We start from the raw sequence: 25,920 nt of genomic DNA on the forward strand, positions 1-25,920 counted from the left end.
ATATAGGGGCATGTTCCAAGTTTGAAACTCGATTTTGATATAAAACTCAATTTGTAAAAAATTGAGTTATAGGCAATCAAACTTAAAAAAAAAAAAAAAATAATAATAATAATTTATGGAACTCGAGTTCCACTTGAAAATTTTCAAGTAACTCGAGTTTTACATTAAAACTCGATTTTAAAAAAATTGAATTTTAAAACAGGAACATATCATTATATAGTTTTAAAATAAGGATATTGTGCTAGATATTAAAAAAAAAAAAAAAAAAAAAAAAGAAGAAGAAGGTGCAAAAGCCCATTTTCTCACATATGTATCTTACCCATTATTTTTACATACCTATCGCATCCGACACAAATTGTCAAATTCAACAAAGTCTTAGCCATGTATAGCGGCGTGTTGTGTGTGACAACTTTTGCCACCCTTTGACAAAAGTTGTCACACACAACACAAAGTGTGTCCCGCCGCTATACATGGCTAAGACTTGTAGAATTTGACATTTTGTGTCGGATGCGATAGGCTTACTTTTATGCTTGGCAAAAGGCAAACCTTGATGTGATGATGCAAACTTATTAGAGACTACCCTGTTGTTTGTTTATTGTGTGTCCTAAATTCAAATCCCATAATGTTAATTTCCGCGCCAATCAGAGCCCCAACATGGGTTTCAAGACGAAGACTTTTGGAAGAGAAACTGTCGGACCTTCACAAATGGACCAATCTCAAGCAGGTAAAGCAAGTCCATGCTCAAATTTACAAAGCCAATCTCTTCCAAGACCTCTATGTAGCACCCAAGCTTATATCTGCTTTCTCATTGTGCCACCAAATGGTGTTAGCAGTCAGTGTTTTCAATCAAATCCAAGAGCCCAATGTGCATTTGTACAATACTTTGATTAGAGCCCATGTTCATAACTCTCAGCCTTCACAGGCTTTTGCAGCTTTCTTTCAAATGTTGAGTGATGGGGTTTCTCCTGATAATTTCACATACCCTTTTCTTGTTAAAGCTTGTTCTGGTGAATCTTGGTTTCCTGTGGTGCAAATGGTTCATGCCCATGTTGAAAAGTTTGGATTTTTTTCAGATATTTTTGTGCCAAATTCGCTTATTGATAGTTACTCAAAGTGTGGATTTGTTGGCGTTAATGCGGCGAGGAAGTTGTTTATGGTGATGGGGGAGAGAGATATTGTGTCTTGGAATTCTATGATTGGTGGTTTGGTGAAAGCGGGCGAGGTTGGAGAGGCACGTAAGTTGTTTGATGAAATGCCTGAAAGGGACGCAGTTAGTTGGAATACAATATTGGATGGGTATGCAAAGGCTGAAGAAATGAAAATGGCGTTTGAATTGTTTGAGAAGATGCCTGAGAGGAATGTTGTGTCTTGGTCAACCATGGTTTTAGGTTATTGTAAGGTTGGTGATATGGATATGGCAAGAATGTTGTTTGATAAGATGCCTGTTAAGAATTTGGTTACTTGGACTATAATTATATCCGGGTATGCTAAAAAGGGGCTTACAAAGGAGGCAATTGGCTTGTATGATAGAATGGAGAAGGCTGGGTTGAAATCTGATGATGGGGCTGTCATTAGTATTTTGGCTGCTTGTGCGGAGTCTGGTTTGCTTGGATTGGGTGAGAAAGTTCATGCTTCTATTAATAGGACTAAATTTAAGTGTAGTACTCTAGTTTCAAATGCATTGGTTGATATGTATGCAAAGTGCGGTAGCTTAGACAAGGCATATAGTGTCTTTAATGGGATGGCAAGGAGAGATGTAGTATCTTGGAATGCAATGCTCCAAGGGTTAGGCATGCATGGTCACGGTGAGGAAGCACTTTGGCTTTTCTCTAGAATGAAACAAGGTGGGTTTGTGCCAGATAAAGTTACCTTCATTGGTGTGTTATGTGCTTGCACGCATGCGGGCTTTGTTGAGGAGGGCCGTCGATACTTCTACGCAATGGAGAGAGACTACAGGATTGTTCCCGAAGTTGAGCATTATGGTTGCATGATTGACTTATTAGGTCGTGGAGGGCATCTTAAGGAAGCTTTTAGGCTTGCGCGTAGCATGCCAATGGAACCAAATGCCATTATATGGGGTACCCTTTTGGGCGCATGCCGAATGCATAATGCTGTGGATCTTGCTGAGGAGGTTGTGGATCACCTGGTCAAATTAGAACCATCAGATCCTGGGAATTTTTCTTTGTTGTCAAATATTTATGCAGCAGCTGGAGATTGGGACAGCGTTTCCAAATTAAGGCTGCAAATGAGGAGAACAGGAATCCAAAAACCATCAGGGGCTAGTTCTATAGAGGTCAATGATGAGGTGCATGAATTTACGGTATTAGATAAATCACACCCTAGATCAGATAAAATATATCAGATGATCAACAGATTGGTTCAGGACCTTAAGGAGGTTGGATATGTACCAAAAGCATATCAATAGAAGTTGGTGTGTATATTGAGTATGTAAGGATTCTTTTGTATACTGTTAAACAGGTCCTTGTTGTCTCCATAATGTTTGAAGTATTTTCTTTTCTTTTGTCATTCGCAATTTTTCTTTTTCTATCCCTCTCTGCTTTTTGTAATTTTATATGTTTCCCCAACTTAAGCAGGTAGAATTGTCTTCGTAGAGCTTGATTAAGGTTTATAGACCATGCTAGGCATCCTTATGACTCTTGACACCAATCAGATTCGGTTGCCTGCAAGGAAATATCATACTAAGAATGATGGTAATGCAGGCAACATCATACTAAAAATGATGGTATGAAGGGGAGAATGTTATAGTTAAAACTTCTTTTGGTTTTTGAATGATTTATTACTTGGCTATGCAGTTTGCTATTTAATAGCTTCTTATTATATGCAGGTTCAATTCTAGCAAAAATGAAGAAACACCCAACACACCAAAGGCAGATGCTCTTTTCATTCCTAAGGAAACTCTGAGAGCACTGGTCATTCGTCCAAGAGCATTGGTGTATGTGAGCCAGTGCAAAGAAAGCTTCTCAATCGAAGGATGTATCCACTCTGGTGCATGAGAATGGTAATTTGTTACCTTTTGTGCCATGAGGTTTCTGGTCAGTATCCTAGTTGTATTTGCATGCAGAAACAAAGGATTGCATGCAAAAAAAAAATCTGTTTTTAATGAAATTTGATTCAAGAACACATTTTTAGAATTGATTCTTTTAAGCTTTGATGTCCTCCTTTTGGCATGCTACCTCCCCCTTTTTCTTGATGCTGGTAGGATCTTCATAACAGCCTTTGAATGATACTAGCTTGTAACCCATGTGAGGCATGGAATTTTTATTTATATCAAAGACTTTTATTAATTTCAGTTTAAAGTATATGCATTTTCAGTAATAAATAATGTTGTTTATGTAAGAGTCCTCAAATAAATTGCCTGTACACAAAAATATTAAGCAAATGAGAGAGGATCAATGTGCAAACAGTTTTAAGATGCCTACTTGGACTAAGGAACAAAAAAAAAAGAGCTTTTAATATTCCCTTGGGAAAAATGTCAGATCTCAATTTTCAATTTGGCAGTCTCCAGAAGGCATTCTCATGAACGCTGTATTGCAGTTTATCCTGTAGTTCTTATGCTCAATGTTGTAATAACAGTCATGAACTTTAAGAAAGATATATATATATATATATATATATTCCTTTTTTTTATATAAGAATGATATATATTTACTAGTTACTGATCTGAATTTAAACATATTTTGTGTAAAGTTGATGAATTTAAACATTGTTGAGACCTACGCAACCCAAATGCTTTTGGTTGAATACCATCTTTATTGCAGAAAAGCCGTTGGAAGATTGTGTTGGCGTGTTGCCAAGGAATGTGTTCGTATTCTCAAAGTCAACCAGAAACCAAATGGAGTTAATGAAGATCATTCTGTTCAAAAAGGGGATTCTTATGTGACACTCAGTGGACTGGAGACAGCTGGTTACTACATCACTGCCAAAGCTCCAATAATTTGTATAGAATTCACCAAGTCAGTGTCATAGCAATGTGAGCTGTGTACTGGGATTTACTAGGCTTGAGAATGGTAGAATGGGCTTTATCTTCATGTTCAATCATATCTGATATTTTATTTTCAGTTTTGTTTCCACACTTGCATCTTTTATGGTGATGCAATAGATTTATTCAATGGAAAAAAATTGCATTTGGAATTGTCTTTGAAAAATGAAATTCAGTGTCTGAAATTTCTTCTGATTGTTTTTAATGACATTTTTTTGGTTTGTTTGGGGGTTATCGCTGCAACAATTTGGAAAGCTATATGTCTAAGCCACTTAATAATGAAAATTATCTTAATAATTAATTAATCATATAGAAAAATACATTGTACAATTTTTTTTTTTTTTTTGAGAAAAACATTGTACGATAATATGTAACACATGCTAAGCCATTTGGTGTAACACATAGGAGATAATTTGATTATATAGTTTATGATATGAATACAAAATTGTAAATGAATATGAGAATAAAAAAAGGAAGCTCAATTAATATATCTTCTTGTCTTTCCAACGGAGAAATTTAAAGTTCAAATTCTCACAAATACATTAGTCTCAGTCTCATACTATTACACCAGATCATTTGCTTTGCCGCAACATCTTTCATAGGATGGATCCACAGATAATGCGCAATAAATTCTAACTAACTAGTTGTCAACTTGTCATCCTTTGATGGGTCTTCATCTATTCTATTCCTGCTCTATAAATGTATAATTGATTATATATATGAGAATCAAATGATTGTCTCTATTAAATTCAAGGAATGTCACTCATCTATCCTAAAAGGTTGATCAAAATAAATTTCTCATCTACCAACATTTATCTGTATAGGTATCATGGTATGAGATGTCGCTAGGATATTTGGACTGGACAATAGGGACTGCACATTTAGAAAGGGGCCAATATTTATTAATGGGTTTCTCTTTTTCACTACATTCCTAAAAAACATGTTTCCTTCTTTATAGTAGTATCATCATTTGACTTAAATTCCTTTGGCTCAAATTGAAGAATTCAAACAGTTCTAGGCCCACAAACTAATAAGAAATTACTTATCACACATTGACCTATAAACTTTTCTCCACCTCTGCCACATCATAATTATAGCAATAAGTTGTGAAATAATTTGAAGTACTAGAAACAACGTGTGAATTCATTTTGCTCATACCCAAGGCTAAGCTCTGAAAGATTGAAATAATATATCTAGAAAGTAAGAATTTCTATACAAAGAATATAAACTCAATCTGCAGCATAAATCTGATACCCACTGCTTTAGTTGACGAAAGAACTCGCAAATGAGGTTTTTTTTTTGTTTTTTTGTTTTTTTTTTTTTATTATTATTTAAACCTAAATTCTCCTTAGAAGAATCAGATATTGCCACTGGACCGAACCACAGGTTCTTGATAGCCATGTCGTTTGCCTGTCTAGTAGTGAGTATTCCATTGTCACTGTATGTAATTTCTTGTCCTGTCTAAGGCATTTTCTACAGATCTATGTAAAGTCTTCTGATTAATGATTGTACTTTTTAGTGTTTTTGTTTTGATCCATAAAGCTTCCCAATTAATCAAGATATTGTTTCTTGACTAACCGTCTAGGAACAATTCTTCAAGCCATACCATCTGAAATAAGAGAAGGTATCTCATGTCTTGAATATACGCATCCTCCTCATAAGTCATAATGTGTGGATCCCTGACGGCCGCGGGTCCACAATGATAGGGAGGATGCATATAACCTATGACAAAATTATTGCTAAAATAAAAGCACTGAATCTCTCAACAATCATTGCATTCAGCATGGACAGAAAATCCCTGCTTCACATCTTGTTTTATTATTCCATCCTCAATTTTTTAATAATCTCAATCACCTTACAGCCTTGCCTTGAATACATCCGTATGCAAATGGGTTAAAACCAAATGATGCCATATATATAATAAGACAGTCAAATTATGACTGGTCATTAGTGGGATAAAAATAATACATCAATAAGCCAGATTGATACAATTTTCTGTATAGAGACAATATGCTCATAACATTTTCCTTCTATCCAACATAAACCCAATCTGCTCAAAACAAGTAAAATTCCCATTGCATCAAGCCACCCCCAATAATTAAAAAAAAAAAAAAAGCTTCCAACCCTAGAAGAAAAATAAAATAGAATGAAAGCCTGGAAAACTATACACCATGTTAAAGGAATAAATCACCACAACCCTACCTTAAACTATTACAATCTCCATCACTTGTTACTCCCACCACCAGCACCACTGATATTAATAAAGAGAGAGAGGGAGAGAGAATGCTTCCTAAGAAAATTAGCTGAAGAAGTTTACAGCTCACATACTGCTAAACTGGTATGACATCATTCTTTGATGCGTCTTCACACCTTAAAACAATACCGTCGAGGCTAGCAGACAAAATGCATTTGGTCCATTGGCATCCTGTTGTTATTGGCTCTGTTGGAGGGACAATCATAAGCACATTTTCATTTCTCTGAACAACTCCCATTACACTAACCGTGCTTCCCTCTTTGATATACCTACATTCTCAAGAATATAGTTTAGATGTACAGGCTCATTGGCAACCACTATATAAAAACTTATTTTTACACAGAAAAATGCACAAACATTGCATTTTTTTTTTTTTTTTGGAACTCATTGCTCATGTAAGCATCACATAAAATTAACTTTTAAAGTTGTGAAAACAAACAACCTATTAAAGCTTTATTTATTTAAATATATTATGCTTAATGATATTTATCAGCTATATATTTCAATCCTGTCAATACATATTTACTTATAAAAAAGAAAGGACCATGCATTGACTCCAAGATAAACACATCAGGCTTAGGCTGAAAATTATAGACCAATTCTACACCAGCTGAGGCACTTTTAGACCCAATGTAGACCAAACTATAAGGAAACCCACCCATAAGGACCATAAGACCACCATAGCCTCTGATCCTCACTCATGTAAGTTATTGATGACTTATTTAAAAAGATAATAATAATAATAATAAATCAATAAGTAATGACTCATAAAAAAACAGAAAATAAAATTATAAAAGGGGATATTTACGTAACAACTCCTCCATGCAAAAAACAACACATTAGGATTAATCATTTGAACAAACAAAAAACAAAGGTGAACTGAAATCTTCCAATAAGAGAGAGCTTATACCCTTCTTTCAACCGCATTATGCGTTCATCACTGGAGAGGTTCCTCTCTCCCAACCACCTGATGAACTCGGGGGACAATTCTTCAGTTTGTGGATTAACGTCAATGACAATTGAGTCATCAACATAAGGAGTCACCTTTGCTCCACAGCCAGTCTTTACCAAGGCTCTCAACCCAGATTGGAAATCGGAGATGTAGAAATCAACCACACGCCTCTGTCAGATCAAGATACCAGTCAAAAATTGCAAAATCCCAAGAATATTTCACCCCAGTGGGCATAGTAAGTCTTTTGGCATCACCATTTGAGGGCCCTAATAACAACTCGATCTTTAAAACAAGCAAGCAATTAGACCAAGAATATTAGAGTTACAAATTTTGGATAGCAGCAAAGAGTGGATTGATATCTAGGATACATCATGGTATGGTAGAGGTTCTAAAAGAACATAAGAGTCCAGCGCATCTACCTAATAAAAAGTAGGCCAGGGACATCTGTTCATACCTTACCTACATGCATGAGGTATGATTTTGTTTGCAATAGTCTCTGATCCTTTGAAAATTTAAAAAGAGAGATAAAATGTTTCCATTATTTAAATAACCCAATCCTGCACCTCTTGACCCCACCCCCATGGGGCGTGCTAGCCCTCTTTTTGCCCAACACCCCAAAGAGGGTAAAAGATTTATAGCAAACTCAGGAAGTAACAGGTGATAAACTTTAAAGATGATAATACTATACACAAAACTATCAAGCCAATATTTCAGTTACTCACTTCTAACGATCTGAGCCCCCAAGTAAAATGACGATGTGAAGGGTTGGCAGCTTTTGAATCCCATCCTCGATACTCATATAAACTTGTTGATGTATATACACATCTAGGAATCTTTTGGAAAGATGACTCAAGAGGCACATTACCACAGGTGACCACCTTCAAAAAGAAAACCAAACATGTGATCATTGTCATTTAAGCATATGGGGAGATAGAAAGGGGGGAAGGGGATGAACACAGAAAACCAACAAGCCTTCCACTCCTCTTCTTTTTTTCTATTTTTGACAAGGAACAGAAAAAGCCAAAAGCAAAATCCTTGAAACACGATCCCTCTCTGTCTCTACACAAATGAAATATTAATGCCACATTACTAAGCAATTTCTGTCAACAAAATACATCGGTAACTTAGGTTTTATATTTTTAAAAATATTTACTCTCCAATAAATATTGACCACAGGTGTATTGTTTTTTTTTTTTTTTTTTTTTGGCGGGGGTGGTGGGGGGGGGGGGAGGGTTGTGGGGGGAAGTAAAATAGAGAGAATAATTGTGATGTGGGGAAGATGATTGTTGATGATATCAATGGTTAAGATGAAACACAACTGCCCACCTCCCCCAGATTGATTTTGCAGGGAACTCTTTCGGAAACAAAGTGCACTGAGCACAACTCCGATACACACAATCCCTGCTCTACCTAACAAAACCTTGAAGTGGGACCATTTATATACAACAAATAAGATTAAACAGACATTTAAGAGAGAGAGAGAGAGAGGCTACAGAAGGCTAGATAGTTATAATATAATACTCTCACCACTAATACTTTCTGTCTTCTATCTCTTATCCTTTCCCTCTATTAGGGAAAAATCCCCTTTTACTCTCTTATTTCTCATTTCTGCAATTCAATTCTCATATCTTACTCCACATTTATTATATCTTGAATCCACAATTATAGCCTACTAATTGCAGAATTCAATTGTGCATGTGCTATATTTAGAAAAGGGGAAGAAGAAGAAGAAGGGGGGGGGGGGGGGGGGGGTGGGGGGGAAGGGGGGTTAGAATTTAAAAAATTATAAATATAAGTTGCCTTTGCATCACTAGAAGTAAAAACATAAAGTAAAAAATCATCAAGAAAACTACATACCCCAGAGACCTTCACATATTGCCCATTCTTCGCAGTTCTAAGCTCTGAATCAGGATAACGAGCAATGTAACCAATGATAGCTCTTCTCCCCCAAAAAGTGTTCCAAATGAATAATCCAGCAACTAAAGCGAAAAGAGCCACAACCACAATGAGGAGAATGGCATTGTGGACTGCTCCAAGAATAAATCCTCCAGCAATGAACCCCATCACGAATAGTAGAATTAGCAACCATAATACTGACTTTGGAATGTTCCTCTTAAAGGAAAACTCATCATCTTGAGTAAGAATAGTCACAGCCTGATTGTGAACAACAGCGGAACCTTGTAGTTTCATTGATCCCATAGAATCCATAGGACCAGATACCTTCCGAGGGGCCCCAGAAGAATTTAAAGGGCCTGAAGAAATGGGCCCAGATGTAATGAGACCTGTTGTTGGGAGATTAGGGGGAAGAGGCCCAGAGTTTTGGCGGCCTGTTGGTGTTACTCCACCAGATTGAGGACCAGATGATTTCTTCAAGGGCTCACCATGCTTATTTAGTGGTCCAGAATTTGATTTCTTTAATGAAGTTGAACCAGACATGCCTCCAGAAGATACAGGACCTGAAGTGGTATAGACAGCCCGTGCTGCAGCATTAGGCATAATTGGTCCTGAATGTGTACCAGCACCTCCAAAAGATCCAGTCCTTGACGGAGCACCAGTTATAGGTCCAGATTTCTTAGATTTAGAGCCATCCACAGGAATATCAAACATTTTCCCCAGTTCTCCTGATTTCTTGATATCTCCTCCAGTATAGGGCACAGCCACAGAGCTCATAGTTGGAGTCCTTTCCTTGGGCTGCTCTGGCCTCCCTGATACATAAAGGCCATTGCTGAGCTGATGAGATGGGATTCTGGAACCCATCAAGCTTCTTTAAGAAACCCCAGAAGAAATTATGCAAACACTAATGGCAGTATGATGACGTGATGCTCAGAGCCCTCCTGAGAACAAAAACATTAAAGCAATCATAATCATTGTTTACACTAAAAAATAATAACAGACACATACTCTCTAGGATGGGGGGAGATGGATAAGAGGCCAAAGCTAAATTTAAATACATAAATAAACATAGAACCAGTTTGAGAGTTTAAATAAAATATGAGCAGATCAAAAGATTCAAAACCCTCAATTTGAACGGCAGAATTGATTATGATAAAACAAAATGCATTTCTATATAAACATAAAAAGCATTCTTGATGACATAGACATACTACTAGAATGAAAGTGAACAATTAAAAACTCAGAAAAAATTCCCATTGGTAAACTAAAAGATATATTATACAAAATAAAAATGAAAATATCACAAACACCAAGTTTTATCAAAAGAAGCTGCATAGCATGTTCTCATAATTGATCAAGAAAAGTTTTAAGAATCTACATCCAATAATTAATCAAAGAACCCATTCACCTCAGGCTGGTAATGGTCAAAGGTAGAAGCTAAAATCTAAAAGGAAGCAAAAATTTATTAAGAGTTCTACATGATGGCTATGTAGACAGAATATGTCGATGGTATATTGGAAAGAAAACGAACTATTAAATAAGTAATTAAGTTCTACATCAGTATTATTTTATCATAACTCATATAGCAGCAGGGCCAGGAAGAAGATAGCATTACAGAAGAGGCTTAGAAGGATAAAAGAAGAAGATTGAATATAAATAAACTGAAATTGAAGATGAGAGCTGACATCAAGCTAAAGCATAAAACTAATAGTCTGATTTCCTATTGCTCAGCACCGATTTTTAGTAATTTGCACAACTGCAAGAAGATTGGGCTCATCTACGTGTGAGAATCAGTATGTATAAATGTAGATACACAGTTATGCTATTTTTTTGATATGATGTTATAATTACCTTTTCTTTTTGGGATTGGTAAGTTATGCACACACCATGTGGGTAATGAACCCACAACCACACCCTCCAATCCATTCATACAAGAGAAGGCACCATTTGAACTAGAGTCACAACTTAAATTCTATACTTGTATTGTAACCTAAAGCATAACAATGCGCATCACACCTAACTAATACATCAAGAAAAAGGCATCATTTGGGGTAAAAGCCATCTCATAATTCCTTCTTATATTCCTTATGTCTCTCCTATTCTACAACCAACAAATATTAGTATTTCAAAGTCAAGAGTGTGTCCAATATGTGTCAAAGAGTATCCAAGAGGTATAAGATGCTTTAGGAAAATTTAAAAATATTTCTTAAATTTTTAGTTATGAATTGGATAGCATCCAGGAGTACCCAAAAAATATGGTTACCTGATAAGGTTTTGACAGAGAGATGGTTCCCAAAGTATTAAATTTCTATGCTACTTATTCGAACACCGATGATACAAAGAAACTTTTCCATCATTCAAGTAAAGAGAACAAAGCATAACCCTACCAACATTTACAACACAGATCAAGAAACGAAGAAGAGAAAAGGCAGAAAAAAATATTGCATGGACTAAGAGGTGGAGCAGAGATTTTATTATACATTGAGCTCTAGACCCAATGCGAATCTACATTCTCAAATTTCAAATACAAGCTTTTCAGTCCCCCAGATATCTCACTAAATTTGGGAACTACAAAAGAGAATTTACACTTTTTAATAGGGGGGAAAAACATCACAGTTTTTCATTCATAGAAAGTTTTGACAAAATATTGCAAATCAAGAAACAAATCCATATGAAGAACCATTTTCATGGACCAAATGAAATGAACAGAGCATAAAAGGATCACCATTTGATACTTAAAAGAGTTAGAAAATAATTAGTAATAAAAGTTAAAAAAAAAAGGTCTGGAGCAATAGTCATATGATTAACAAAATTCATAGTATAGGATTAACATCCAATCTATCATATCAGCAACTAGATAAATGAGGATTATTTCATTTACAAAGAAGTCAACCGCAGCACTTGCTGGCATATAAGATTCAAAGAACCAGAATCCACCCCAATTCAAAGAAACAACACAACCAAAAATCACAACTTTGAACCAAAAACACTAATAAATACAAGACTTACCAAAGACCAAAATTTTACTCCTTGGAAGTAAAGTCCAAATTCTAATATTAATAATTCTTAGTTTATCAGTTTATTTCCCTACATATTCTCAACCAAACAAACCACAAAGGCAAAAATTACCCATTACAAGCCAGAAAAAAAATAAAATAAAAATAAAAATAAAGGAAGAAGAAGGAAAAATTAGAATATTCCATATTTGGAAAGATTACAGACAAATGGCACCGTCTTCATTCTCCAACCACCCCAATTACTAGATTTTATAGCCCAGAGCCAATGAAACAAACCATAGACGAAAAAGATCTGTAGAAACAAGTACAGATTACAATGCTTAAGAGTTCAGTAAAGTGAAGGTTTTTGTCTAGTGGAGTCCCATATGATGTAAGCAAAAATATAAAACAGACAATAAAAAGGAAAAAAAAAATCCAAACCTTTTAAAACTGTCATTCCTTTTTCTTTTCCTACGTTTTCTCAACAACCAAACAAAACCCAGATTTCAAAACAAATGGAAGCCCCAGAATCTTCCACATTTAGAAGGATTTCACACAAAATGGTATGGCTAATAGGAACCCAAAACCAAATTAAAAAAACAAAACAAAAATGACACCCATTTAGAAAAATAAAACAAAAAATGAAGAAAATAATACATACCCAGGTCAGCACTCAGTTCAGAAACCAATAAAATGGAGAAGATCTGAGAAAAGAAATGAGGCACTCAATCACAAAAAGTGAAGCAACTAAGAGAGAAAACAGAGTAAGGGGCAGGGGCATAATGGGGGAAAAGAGGGAACTTTAGTGGCAACATAGCATAAGATAAGAAAAAGTCACAAACCTGAAGGAGAAGGAGAAACAGAAACAGAAGTAGTAGCAGAAGCAGAAGCAGCAGCAGAAGCAGTATGGGTTGAAATCAGGAGATTTGGAGACATCATCATGTGTTTGATCAAAGTCACTACTCAGCTTCACTAGGGACCAAACTAAATATATCCCATAATATCTCTCTCTCTCTCTCTCTCTCTCTCTGTTAAAGCGTGTGTGTAATATCTCTCTCTCTCTGTTAAAGTGTGTGTGTGTGTGTGTTTGAGTGTGTGGCTTTTTGTGTGAGTAGAGACTAGAGAGAGAGAACAGCAACAATTGGTGGGTTGTCTCGTCCGGCAAATCACTCAAAGCTGAGTGAACAGCACGATTAACGAGGTAGTACAAATGTTTTTATTATAATATATATATAGAGAGATCATATAATAATAATACTGGCCATCAAAAAAAGATTATATAATGTTTATATTTGACTATGACTATTTTTTTTTTCTCTCTAAAAATAAAAAAAAATAAATAGTCATAGTCACTCTTGAATTGACATTTTTGTTCATGATATTTCCATCAAAATGCTTAGTCTACCCCTGGCTAATGACTAAAGGGGGCATGACTTTCTAGAAAAAAAATATATATATACATATATATATATATATATATATAATTTACAGTTTTTTTTTTCCTTTAAATTTGATAGTTTGGATAGAAAAACTTGAATCATGTATGTTTAGGTTGGAAACACAATTGGGTTTAACTTAAAGTAGTAAAAATTTTTGTTGTTGAATAAGAAACTTGGATTTTAACCATGCCTATGTAAAAAACTAATTAATATATTAGGCTAATGATAAGAGTAATCATTATAGAGTGGATGTCATAGATTAAGTTTCTAAACTATTTATAAATTAAAAAATACTGAAAATACCAAAAAGTGTTAACCAGTTGAATTACAAGACTCTTAACTATAATTTAAAGTTTCTAATTTATATATTTTCCATTGTTTTGCCTGTCCCCATATTGGATTTGGACTTAGAGGTCCATTCACTTTAATGATTTTATATTTTGGAGAAAAAAAATTTTCTCGATTTTCTAATAAGGGAATTGTTTTCTTACGATTTAATTCTATCATAATCTATTCATACAATTATTTACTTAACAAGTGTAATACCAAATTTGATGGTTCGAAGTATTCAAAACAAAATTGATGATTCAAAAAGGAAAATACTTTTTTTATTAAAGGAAGAAGAGAGAGAAGCATGTTTGTTTGATTTGTAAGAATTTTAAGATTGGGATAATCAAGAGTTTTGTAGCTCAATTAGCATCTTATGGTATTTTCAATGAAATTGTCTAGGGCTCAAATTCCTCATCTCCCATTGTATCTATCAAATTATAAAATTATTTTAAATCTTCATATTGGTAGAAGCAATATATGATATGCAAAATTTTGGGCCAGATGAGATTAATTCTATTGTAGAGTTTTTAAAATCCTAACAATTCGTGTTAAATCAATAATTTAGATTTTATCTGTGGGGGTATGAGGATCCAAAGCAGTAATAAAGTGGGCAAGGTTGTTTCCGAGGAGGGGAATTTCATGAGGAGTCTTTGGAGAAAAACTATTTTTCTAATAAAGGAGTTCGGGATATTGCCTTGAGGAAAAAAAAAACCAAGGATCGAGGACTCCATATTAACCTCGGAAGGTCGAGAATCAGGCGTGCATGGAGCATGGTGCAATCCCAAGGGAGACAAAGCTAACTTGATATCAAAGAAGGAAGAGAAGAAAAATGAAGGACAAGACAACCATCTCCTCCACATTAAATGTACTACAACCACTTAGTTGGCCGCATTAATGGGGAAATGACCCTGAACATTGTCCCACATAGCTCATGTTCTGATGTAAAGACCTTCTAGCAAGGCCTTGATAAGACAATTGTCAGGGGAGTTTAATCACCCTCCAAATGTAAGATCTAGATGTGTTCTTGTTAAGTTATATAAAGCCAAGAAGCGTCTGAATCATAAAAATAAAAAAAATAAAAAAGAGGAAGATTTTAGTGGAAGAAAAAAAGGAGAGAGAGCGGAACCAGCCATTGTACCTTCTTCCTTGGACAAAACCCAAGGACAAACACTTAGTCAATTCTGAATCTATTTAGTTAATTGTCAAGCTCCAAGATTGTCATCTTTTGTTACAAAAAGGGGTATTTAACGTTGACCTTGCATCTCATCTCTAAAAATTTATTGTGTGGATAACATAGATTCCTTCTTTTATTTTTCTACTCACCACATTATCATTTTATCAATAATATACCATATTAAAACTAATCAATATTTGTTTAGATAATGATATCATAGTAAACTCTAGATCATTGATTTAACAATAAATTGTTATTTGACGATTTTAAGAACTCTATACACTCATAAGTCTATCACAAATTTAAACTATTCCTTTTAAAAGTGATATTTAAACCTCTTTAAATGGAAAAATTATTAAGTATTTCTAAATTTCACCCTTTCATATGAATGGTGGATGTCATCATGAATTTATCAACTTTGATTGCCAAATTACCCTAATTACTTTTAGTAAAAATTAAAATGGTCATTCTTTACAACAAAGCATTTTATTAAAAAAATCTTTAAGTTTATAATTTTATCAATTAGAGATATCATGGAAATTGAAAAGTTTTTTTTTACTAATAATTCACTCTATATAATGTTTAATATAATTATTAAATTCTCCTTCTCATTATTGTAATTATTGAATTATAAATAAATAAAATTATATTCTTGCTTTATTTTTGCCCCCCGCACTTAGACATGCATATTTTGACACGTTGCAGTCAACTTTTAATAGTGTTAGGTTTATAAAGTTTCACATCCAAAAAAAGTTCACTTAATGGTTCCCTCTTCCTGTCACATGTTATTGTGAAGACATACAATATAATGTGGAGGTCTTGATCATTATAGGGATGCCATGTCCTATGAAATTGACTTGTAGAGGTCCCTGTTTTTTTTAGATTAATATAAATGTTGTTTAGAATAATCAAAGGTCACCCTCTTAATGTCACTATTGCTCACATAAATTGACATTATCATGTCCCCTCATATTTTGCCTACAAACGGTGAGTCTACCTCTGACTTCCCAGTTTCTAACATTTCTTGCCGTAGGGGTAGGAGTATACGACTTTTTGTTTTTTTGGCTGTATTTTCTTCTTCTTCTATTTTTTTTTCTCTTTTTTGACTAAAACTTGTTTTTATCATAATTGACTAAAACATATTTTATTTCATCTAGTTGTAAACACTTTCCATTTTTTTAATCAATTCTCAGGTTGGGTAGTACTAACTAGTAAGGGTTAGAAAAGGGTAACTACTCATCCTTTTAAAATAAGTATTTGACTAAAATGCAAAATTGACCCTTTAACCTTCTTTAAATTTTATTTCAGTTCTTTAACTTTACTTTCGTTTATTTCAATCCTCTAAGTTTCAAATTTATTCAATTAAGACATTTTCGTTAACTTTTATTAAAATTAAAAAAAAAAAAAATTCTGAAAAAAATTTTTCAATCATTAATTAAATTTTTTTAATTTAAAAAATTTGAAGAAAATTTTATAAAATTGAAAAATTAACCACAACATATAACAAAAGTTGATGAAAAAGCCGTATTTGAATAAAGTTAAAAATTAGAGAACTGAAATGAACAAAAGCAAAATTAGAGGATTGAAGTAAAATCTGAAGAAATTTAAAAGATCAATTTTGCATTTTATCCCAAGTATTTTTAAGACCAAAGAGTGAGGATTTTGGGAATCTTTGAACTATAAGATTACTGCCATTTTGATCTTCTTCGTAACTTTCATTAACTACCCATAAATGAAGTCATTTTGTTTTATAACTCTGGGAAAAAAATTAAATTAAATTTGAAGTTCCCAGATAAACAGCAGTTCAGAAGTCTAAGGGGTAAATTGTAGAATTTGAAACTTCAAGAACAAAACCAATAACAATTAGAAAGTCTGCATACATGATTTATACAAATATTTATGAAAGGAAAATTGTGATTCACAAATCTGTTCTTATACAATGCCTCATACAGGATATTTTCTTCATATTTGACATTTATAGATGATAAAAAGCTTTACAGTGATTGTGTATCAATTAGAATAGGCAAATACAACTTCCATTCTTAGTCTACAATATAAATAATTAGGGATGACAAAAGGGCAGGATGGAGTTGAATCAAGGTTGCCCTATCCCATCCCTGTCCTGTCAAAGGTATTTTGCCATTCTTGATAAGGTGGCTTTGACATTAATTTGGTATAACTTATGTCAATCATTAGAAAAGTATAACTATATACTTGAGAAAGCAATTTATATGGGGCAAGTCATAGAAGAGAAAGATTGGTTCCACCCCCACCTCCCCACCCCTTCTCTCCCCTTCAAATATGGAATACAAATAACCTCACAAGTACAATTCCAATATGAAAAATCAACTCATGAATCAAACATTTTCTTTCCTTTTCAACATAACTGCAGTCTGCTCAAACCTGTAAATTTTCTCATTACATCAACACGCCCATTACAAAAGCTTCCAAACCCTAGGAAAAATAACGGAATGAAAACTCCTTAAAACTATACACCAAGCTAAAGGTGGGGAAAAAAATAAAGGAAACAAAAAAGAAAAAGATAAAAATCACATCATCTTAATCAACATACTTACCACCACTTTTTTACTACAAACACCACCACCATCACCAATTTCTGATATTACGAACAAGATATTTCACAAATGACTGAATGAGTGATGTCCTAAACAGGTATGACATCAATTTTTGATGTATCTTCACATCTCAAAACAATACCCTCAAGGCTAGCTGGAAAGATACATTGTGCCCATTGACATCCAGTTGTTAGTGGATCAGGTGGAGGGACAATCATAAGCACATTGTCATTTCTCTGAACAACACCCATCACGCTAACCGTGCTACCTTCTTTGATGTACCTACAGACGTCATCAGCAGTTTCAAGGTTTTATCACAACGTTCTACTGTTGAAGGTTTTTTTTTTTTTTTTTTGATACATTGCAAGTGGGGATGGAGAATTTGAACCCTAGATATCTTTGTTGGAAAACACCAAGAAATGGCATTTGACCTAAAGGTCATTGGTACTGTTTAAGACTTCTCTTAATCTTGATTATTAACAAACAAGGCATTTGGTTGTCCCTTAATCCAATCATGAAGTAACTGGTATATGTTATACTTATGCATTGGACTCAATAATGCTAAACTGGGGGCTCCCTCCCACCCAAGGACAAGGAAAAGAAAATGTGAATCTTTGGTTAACATTTTTCATCAGACAAACAAACTAAGGTGAACAAAACTCTAAAGAATAAAACAGTTTCTTACCCTTCTTTTAATTGCATTACACGATCATCACTTGAAAGGTTCCTCTCTGCCAACCAGCGGAGAAACTCAGGAGACATGTCTTTGTTTTCTGGGTTAACATCAATAAGAACAGAGTCATCAACATAAGGAGTCACCCTTGCACCATAGCCTGTCTTAACCAATGCTCTTAACCCAGACTGGAAATCAGAGATGTAGAAGTCGACCACATGCCTCTGTTAAACAACATAAACAGAAGATTCAAGATAAACAATTGAAATGAGTTGGGAATGCCTCTGCAAATTCCCGATGAACAAAAGGTTTCTGTTGATAGTGGCATGTCTCTGGCCTGCATGCATCAATCAACAGAATTGTAATGAGATGGAAACTTGGCTTAAAAGGCCAAAAGGCAAGACATTTTACAAACACACCAACACCCCTACTCCCCTCTAAGCTGCTGTATGCTGCATAAACTTTTTTTTTTTTTTTTTTTTTGCCCTTTTAAAAAATACAAAACCCCTCAGACATTGCCCAATAGAAGCAAGGGCTGAGAATTAACTAATCCAAATTCTTTCTTTGTAGAAGCCACTGAGGGTAACTGGCTGGAAGGTTGAACTATAAGCCAAGAAAAGAAACCAAGGGCTTCCTTTCACTCACAAAGCTCATGGGAGAGAGCTTTTGCTTCTTCATTTTTTTTGGTCCGTTACACATGCACCCAATGAGTCTTGATATATGACCTCACCCTCCCCCTAGAACTTATAAGGAGAGAGGTGTCAATTGAGCTAGAGCTCATTGATATAGGAGAGCTTTTGTTTGGCTCTCAAGAGAGGCCTATTGTGTTTGACGAACAATAATTTTAAATTTGACTGCAATTTTCTTTAATAAGTAAATGGTGGGGGTTGGACAGATGGGGTTTGAACCACAAACATCAGACACCACAAAAGATGTCATTACCACTGGACTATCACTTGAACACTAAAATTTGATTGCGATTGACATGAGGTTAATGAATAGAAGTACTCTCCCTGATGTATGTTAGCATTATATTTGCTTTTCTGCTCCACTTACGCAAACCAGGGAAAGATGCGTGCCTTTCTGGAAAAATGTTAAAAAATTCTATTATTGGCGCAATTCTATAACACCTAATGGTGGAGACATGCCCAAAGTGTCTTTTCTAAAAAGCCTTTAAGACTAAGGGTGGGATCAAAACATGGACATCCTGGTTAGCAGAAAATAGATTTATAGCAGAAAAAGGTGAAAAAATGCCAAGATATGCAAATGGTATCCAACTAGTAAGGCCAGGAACCTTCAAGGGTGATCAATAGTTTCATTAGATTCAAATATAAATTCATAGTTTTTCTAGATAAGTAAAAAACATGCTAAAATATATCATACACCTAAAACAACAATAGAAAATTTCCATAGAAATCTCATGGATGGTATAAGATCCAACTCATTATGAACCACCAACGGCAACTGAGAAGTAATATTTCAATTACTCACCTCAGATGATCGAAGTCCCCATGTAAAACGACGGTGTGTAGAATTGGCTGGCTTAGAATCCCATCCTCGATACTCATATAAACTGGTCGATGTATAGACGCATCTAGGAACTCTCCGGAAGGATGACTCAAGCGGTACATTACCACAGGTAACAACCTTCAAGAATTAAAACAAAAAAACTCATCAGATTTTCATATAGATGTCACTTAAAGCGTGAGCAAAAAAGTAACATTAAGCAGATGAAGAACTTTCACACAAGAAAACCTACCAAGCCTTTATCCACTGCACAGAAATCAATTTTCTGCAGCCAATTAATGCCTGTTTATAACTTGTGTTCAAGATACTCTCTTTATTTCTCTCTCTCTCTCTCTCTCTCTCCACACACTGACACACACGAAGACAAACATACAAAATACTGAAGTATAAAACATTGATTGCCAAAAGAAATCTTGTAAAAGTAAATATTGTTTTGTAGATCTCCATAAATACATTTAAAAAAAAAAACTCACATAATTTGACAACTGATGCTATTCATAAGAAATCTTTTTCATAAAATTTCTACTAACATGAACTTTCTAAGATTCTTGTAAGAATTCTATGTTCACATGTCCAAGACATTAAGATAATCTATTTTCATTCAGTATGTGGCCATGTCAAGATAAAATACTCGAACCCTTTCTAGTAATTCCTCTTTTATTCAATTTTCATTACCGCAGCTATTTAGTCTTCCACTGTTTATACTGTCAGGAAAAAAAAAAAAAAAAAAAAACCCAAAACCTTTCCAGAAAAAGAAGAAAAAAATTCAATTCACATAAGCATAGATCTTAATCAGTAAAAACTGCAACCACAGCAGATATATAAGAATTATATCAGCACTTCTTAAGCTACATACCCCAGAAACCTTCACATATTGCCCATTTTTTGCAGTTCTCAGTTCAGCATCAGGATAACGAGAAATGAAACCTGTGATAGCTCTTCTCCCCCAACATGAGTTCCAAATGAATAATGCAGCCACTGAACCGAAAAGAATTATCACAACAATGAGCAGAATGGGATTGTGGACCGCTCCAAGAATAAAACCCCCAGCAATAAATCCCATCACAAATATCAGAATCACAGACCAGAATATTGGCTTTGGGAAGTTCCTTCTGAAGGAATATTCATCATCTTGGGTCAGAGTAGTCACAGCTGGGTTGTGAGCAACAGAGGAACCGTGTGTTTTGATTGACCCCATGGAATCTAGAGGACCAGAGACCTTTCTTGGGGCCCCGGATGAATTTAGTGGGCCAGAAGAAATAGGCCCAGAAGTAATAAGACCTGTTGTAGGAAGAACTGGGATAGGGCCAGAGTTTTGGCGTGTCACTCCACCAGATTGGGGACCAGATGACTTCTTCATAGGTTCACCATGCTTATTCAGTGGCCCAGAATTTGATTTCTTCATTGAAACTGAACCAACCATGCCTGAAGATACAGGACCTGATGTTGTATACCCAGCCCGAGCTGCTGAATTTGCCGTGATGGGTCCTGAATGCGTCGCAGCACCTCCAAAAGATCCAGTCCTTGAAGGAGCACTGGTTAACTGCCCAGACTTCCTAGATTTAGAGCCATCCATTGGGATATCAAACATTTTCCCTAGTTCTCCTGACTTCTTGATATCACCACCAGTATAGGGCATGGCAGTTGAACTCATTGTTGGAGTCCTTTCTTTTGGCTGCTCAGGCCGGCCTGAGACATAGAGGCCATTGCTGAGTTGATGAGATGGGAATCTGGAACCCATCAAACTGTTTTAAAAGAACCAAAAAGAAGTCCTGCAACAAACACGACTACCAGTATGCTGAAACAATATTTGAAGTCCTACTGCAAAAATGAGAAAAATAAAGAATAAGAGAAATTTTAGCAGGAAATATTTCAAATTGTTAATAATAACCAAGCATCAGAAGTAAAACTCTAAATTAGAAATAAGGAGAAACAGACCTAAGTATACTATTCTTGAATCTATCAGAATCTTCCAATCAAGCTAGAACATAAGTGGTCCAACACATCACATTTATCTTACTACTACAAGAGATGCTGAATGAGAAACAATTAATATTCATAACTCAAAAATCTGATGCCATATTCAAATGACAGGCCAGTTAATCGTGACACAATGGTATCATAGTTAAAACAAACTATCAAAACCACTATCATGAAGAATTATGGATAAAGCAAAGTGGAAACAACTTGTCAATGAGATACATTTTCAGGTACAGCGACTTATAAAGTTATAACATACAAATAACATACTGACACAATAAATAATGATTGGAATAGGTTTCATTTTGAGAGAATTAACAGTAAAATCAAAAGAACTACTGATACTATTACTAAGTTTCTCTCAATAATTAAGAAAAAAATAAATGCTTTCTCTCAATGAGATCCACACAAAGAATCCCTAATACAATAAGTAAAAAAGTCTATAATACAATCCAATCATGTTAGCATTAACCATAGTAAAGTCTATAATACAATCCAATCATGTTAGCATTAACCATAGTAAAGTCTATAATACAATCCAATCATGTTAGCATTATCCATAGTAAGTTCTAGTTAGTGAGTATATGTAGGAAAATAATAGAAATTAATATATCGAATCTAACGCTCTACATTTTCTTTTGGCATAAAAATAAGATCTCACCTTATCCAAGCTAAGTAATTGTATAAGGATTGAGGTTCCTTCCTTTCTCAGGGCCTAAATAATTAAAATGTGATTTTCAATTCTTTTCCCATCCATTCTTTACGTTAAAACAGTTGAAACTTCAAAAAGATGATTTTTACTCCAAAATCCAAATTTTTCTGGGGAAAATTATAATATAGAACTAAGTCAACTAAACCAGAAGGCTCATAACTTAGGCACGCTAAATCACTGAGCAAAATCAAGCAGTCTCCTTATTGCAACCAAGCTAAAAACAGTTGTCTTTTGAGAGACCAACCATCCAAAGCACCATTTTTAAAGAATATATTAAAGAAACATAGATTACTGAAAACATATGTGGTTTTTAATTTATTGATTTACATTTTTTTATTGATGTTTTTCTGAACCTAAGAACTATCCCTTAAAAATTGACCCAAAGCCTAAGTGGGACAACCACTGAACCATTTCAAACACAATTTTTTTTTTTTTTTTGATAAGTGATTTCAAACACAATTCAAGAAAATACAAATCCAAAGCCCAGTAGATCAGAACTAATACGCCAAATACAAATAAAATGCATCCCAATACATAAGATCTAAACGAGATTTTGGAACTAAAGACCTCAGTGTAAGACAGAACTAAAAATCAAAACTTTAATTTATCAACTTTTCCTATACCATTTCTAGAAGAATCCTACCCAAATTTTTAGAGAGATCCAAATGAGAGAGAGTTTTCAGACATCCATCATCCACAAAACAAAAAGTTTATAGCTCAAATCAGACAGAAAACGCCATTTTCTACAACTAAGGAAATTGAAGGACTAGTGCAATAAGCAGGAAATCAAAGATCTGAAAGTACACACTTAAATGAAGGATTAGGTTTCATTGGTTCCCAAATAAGAACATGACAAATTTAGAAATTTACATTTTACATCCTTTCCTAAATTTTCTGACCAACCAAGGACACTATTAGAAAGAAAATTAATCACACTTCAAAAAAGATATAAAATATAAAATATCTTCTATATTTAGAAATGTCTAAACAAAACATCTTCAGACCTCAATCTCCCAAACAAACAATAAATAAACAAAGCATTCCCGAAATATCATTCTGACAAAAACTCTGGATAGTGAAGAAGATCTGAAAGTAGAGAGAGAGAGATTATGGACTATAGCTTCTTTTGGATCTGAGAGAGAGGAACAATGAGAATTGAACATTGACCAAAAACCAAAACGTAACCAAAACGTAATATAAAAATGGAAAGGAAAAAAAACCATGTACATAATCCACATTATAATTAAGAAAAGAACAGATTTTTACAGCCCAAATCAAAGAAACAAGGCATACCCAGATCACCATTTTGACCAAAAATGAAGGAAATGTGGAAGATCTACACAGGTAAGCAGAGAAATTCAAATGGGGTTTGCTCAGAATTCAATCTAAAGAGGGGCTATTGAAAAAAGAAAGAGATGGGTGTACCTGAAAAAAAAATGAATGGGGAAATGGTTGGAGTTAGTAGTAGTGGTGGAAGTTGTGATTTTGCTGGTGAGTTTGAGATCCCATCTCCATATTAGTCACCATCTTACTCTCTCTAATATTTCTCTCTTTCTCTTTCTGTCTCTCTCTCTCTCTCTCTCTCTCTCACTCTCTAAAGTCTTTTTCTTTTCTCTCTTTCTTTCTCTCTCTTCAAAGAGCCGCAACAACTGGTGGGTTGTCTAGTCCCGCAAAAACCCACCAAACAATAAGTAAAATACTCCTATTAGCTTCAGACACAACCTTCCTCACTCTCTCTCTCTTTTGTCTGTCTTTGTTTTGTTTGTGGGTTTTTGGTCAGATGAGATCTTCTTCTCACCTCACCTCCTTTTTTTTTCCTAAGGAAATGGTTAAATGATGGCACCGAGGGCCGGTGAGGTGAGAGAGTTTTTAATAAATCCAAACGATCATTATCATGCTTATTATGGAACCAGTTTTTGGTACATTAGCCAATCAAGAAAAAAATTTAGTGTTGGTACCAAAAAAATAAATGATAAAAATTATATGGACAAAGTTTAGCTACAAAATTGGTTATAGTCTTAGGCTACAAACTTACTTAATATCTTTTTATTAGATGTGAATTTTGACAAAATCTTCTTCTTATATTCTCCATACTTGCAAAATTTCAAGAAAATTAAAGATTAATAGCTATGTCATCAATACATTTTTTAAATTGCAAGTTTTTGTAATTTAAAATTATGCACAAAATATAAGCTTATAGATCATATAGTAAATGATATCCGATTGACACAATATTTAACATGTGTATTAAGGGCGTAAAGAATATGCAATTCAACGGTTAGATTTTCAAAATATGTTGTATTATTTATTTTATTGAGTGAGTTTGTAGCCTTAAGCTACAACCAATTTTGTAGCTAAACTTTGTCCAAATTATATTCTCATTTAGAGACTTGGCCTGTTGTGAGTTGTGAGTGAACCACTAATTGAAAAAAATTATGCTTAAAAGAAATTTTATATATATATACCATACACAATTTGATATAATTATAGCAAATCAAATATATATAAAAAATTTCAAAAAAAATTATATAAGTTGTAGCAGATTGGTGTGTTGGCAATACTCTAGTACTACTAAAAAATATATTTTTGGTGAGATTGTTTATATTTAAAGAGACTTAAAATCTGTACTGTATATTCAAAAGTTAGGTTATTTTAAATATACACCACAGTCAGTTTTTTTAAGATTTTCTCTCCATTCCCGTATGTGTGTGTTAAAATACTTAGTATTCTTAAAAAAAAAAAAAAAAAAAAAATTTAAGTATATCTATGAGAAACACAATCTTATTATGTTGCAACACAATAAGATTGTTGAATTTAGATATTATTATACTTTTATCCTTTGAGGGGATTGTTTATATTTTGGTCCCTTAAACTTAAAATTTTTCATTTTCGTTTCTCAAGTTGTATTCAATTATCAAAATAGTCCTTACGTCCATCTTAGTTAGTGATTTGCAAATTACTACATTCCAAATAAGCTCAAAATGGCATAATTTTTCTATTTGAAATTATGTCATTTTGAATAGTGTTAAATTATTATTATATATATATATATATATATATGATCAAAATTAATGAATAAATCTTTGCCTCTCTGTGTCTCTCATTGAATATTACCATTTTTATTCAATGAGACAATGTAGTAAGCCACAATGATGAACAATGACAAAGTAGCACTATTTTTGGGATGATAATGTGATTGAGGTGGAGGCAGCGGTGGCAATGGAGTTCGTTTTGTTTTAGAGAGCATCACGAACGATGCCACACTAAAATGTGAGCTTTTATTTTCTCCAAGCGATTTTGTACTACCCACGAAGCCTCAAAGTTCTTGAGGGGAAAAATAGTCTTTTGTTTATTTTTGAGTTGGGTTTAATATTTATTGTAAGATTTGCAATGTTGTTGATGTTTATTAAAGAT

General features: G+C 34.1%; 3 protein-coding genes and 1 non-coding gene across 14 annotated transcripts; 1 reads left to right on the forward strand and 3 right to left on the reverse strand.

Annotated features, from left to right (window-relative positions):
• Positions 1-384: 384 nt before the first annotated feature.
• On the forward strand, positions 385-4,171 carry LOC126727536 (pentatricopeptide repeat-containing protein At3g29230-like). Of its 6 annotated transcripts, none has more exons than XM_050433235.1 (4): positions 385-2,478; positions 2,595-2,743; positions 2,846-3,019; positions 3,780-4,171. In XM_050433235.1, the coding sequence occupies exon 1, from the start codon at positions 623-625 to the stop codon at positions 2,423-2,425; it is 1,803 nt and encodes a 600-aa protein (XP_050289192.1). In that variant the 5' UTR covers positions 385-622; the 3' UTR covers positions 2,426-2,478; positions 2,595-2,743; positions 2,846-3,019; positions 3,780-4,171. The 6 variants fall into 6 exon arrangements, with proteins under 6 accessions (XP_050289192.1, XP_050289194.1, XP_050289191.1 ...); XM_050433237.1 differs by having other exon boundaries at positions 385-2,448; positions 2,592-2,743; XM_050433234.1 differs by having other exon boundaries at positions 385-2,448.
• Positions 4,172-5,893: 1,722 nt separating this feature from the next.
• On the reverse strand, positions 5,894-13,282 carry LOC126727537 (uncharacterized membrane protein At1g16860-like). Of its 2 annotated transcripts, XM_050433240.1 has the most exons (6): positions 12,938-13,282; positions 12,757-12,799; positions 9,064-10,040; positions 7,929-8,084; positions 7,165-7,376; positions 5,894-6,523 (listed from the first exon to the last, which is right to left on the reverse strand). In XM_050433240.1, exons 3-6 carry the CDS (start codon positions 9,961-9,963, stop codon positions 6,331-6,333), a joined length of 1,461 nt encoding a protein of 486 aa, XP_050289197.1. In that variant the 5' UTR covers positions 9,964-10,040; positions 12,757-12,799; positions 12,938-13,282; the 3' UTR covers positions 5,894-6,330. The 2 variants fall into 2 exon arrangements, with proteins under 2 accessions (XP_050289197.1, XP_050289198.1); XM_050433241.1 differs by lacking the exon at positions 12,757-12,799.
• Positions 8,473-8,614, reverse strand: LOC126732044 (small nucleolar RNA snoR135). Its single transcript, XR_007659230.1, has one exon. It is a non-coding gene; the product is annotated as a small nucleolar RNA snoR135 (small nucleolar RNA).
• Positions 13,283-17,391: 4,109 nt separating the features above from the next.
• LOC126727539 (uncharacterized membrane protein At1g16860-like) lies at positions 17,392-24,353 on the reverse strand. 5 transcript variants are annotated; one of them, XR_007656269.1, is made up of 6 exons: positions 23,800-24,343; positions 20,671-21,635; positions 19,779-19,934; positions 18,300-18,511; positions 17,615-17,896; positions 17,392-17,492 (listed from the first exon to the last, which is right to left on the reverse strand). XR_007656269.1 is itself a non-coding variant. In XM_050433244.1 (5 exons), exons 2-5 carry the CDS (start codon positions 21,553-21,555, stop codon positions 17,704-17,706), a joined length of 1,446 nt encoding a protein of 481 aa, XP_050289201.1. In that variant the 5' UTR covers positions 21,556-21,635; positions 23,932-24,343; the 3' UTR covers positions 17,392-17,703. The 5 variants fall into 5 exon arrangements, 4 of the variants coding, with proteins under 4 accessions (XP_050289201.1, XP_050289199.1, XP_050289200.1 ...); XM_050433244.1 differs by having other exon boundaries at positions 17,392-17,896; positions 23,932-24,343; XM_050433242.1 differs by having other exon boundaries at positions 17,392-17,896.
• Positions 24,354-25,920: the final 1,567 nt, after the last annotated feature.

Source organism: Quercus robur, chromosome 5, assembly GCF_932294415.1.
Source record: "Quercus robur chromosome 5, dhQueRobu3.1, whole genome shotgun sequence".
Lineage (NCBI taxonomy): Eukaryota > Viridiplantae > Streptophyta > Magnoliopsida > Fagales > Fagaceae > Quercus > Quercus robur.

Bases quoted from the DNA above. Each gene is read 5' to 3' on its own strand.
- LOC126727536 (XM_050433233.1), top strand. From the start codon at position 623: ATGTTAATTTCCGCGCCAATCAGAGCCCCAACATGGGTTTCAAGACGA.
- LOC126727537 (XM_050433241.1), bottom strand. From the start codon at position 9,963: ATGGGTTCCAGAATCCCATCTCATCAGCTCAGCAATGGCCTTTATGTA. The intron at 7,377-7,928 runs GTGAGTAACTGA...TTGATCTGACAG, and splicing joins GGGGGCTCAGATCGTTAGAA to AGGCGTGTGGTTGATTTCTA. The intron at 6,524-7,164 runs GTATAAGCTCTC...TTGAGAATGTAG, and splicing joins ATAATGCGGTTGAAAGAAGG to GTATATCAAAGAGGGAAGCA.
- LOC126727539 (XM_050433244.1), bottom strand. From the start codon at position 21,555: ATGGGTTCCAGATTCCCATCTCATCAACTCAGCAATGGCCTCTATGTC. The intron at 19,935-20,670 runs GTATGTAGCTTA...TAATTCTTGAAG, and splicing joins AATATGTGAAGGTTTCTGGG to GTTGTTACCTGTGGTAATGT. The intron at 18,512-19,778 runs GTGAGTAATTGA...GTTGTTTAACAG, and splicing joins GGGGACTTCGATCATCTGAG to AGGCATGTGGTCGACTTCTA.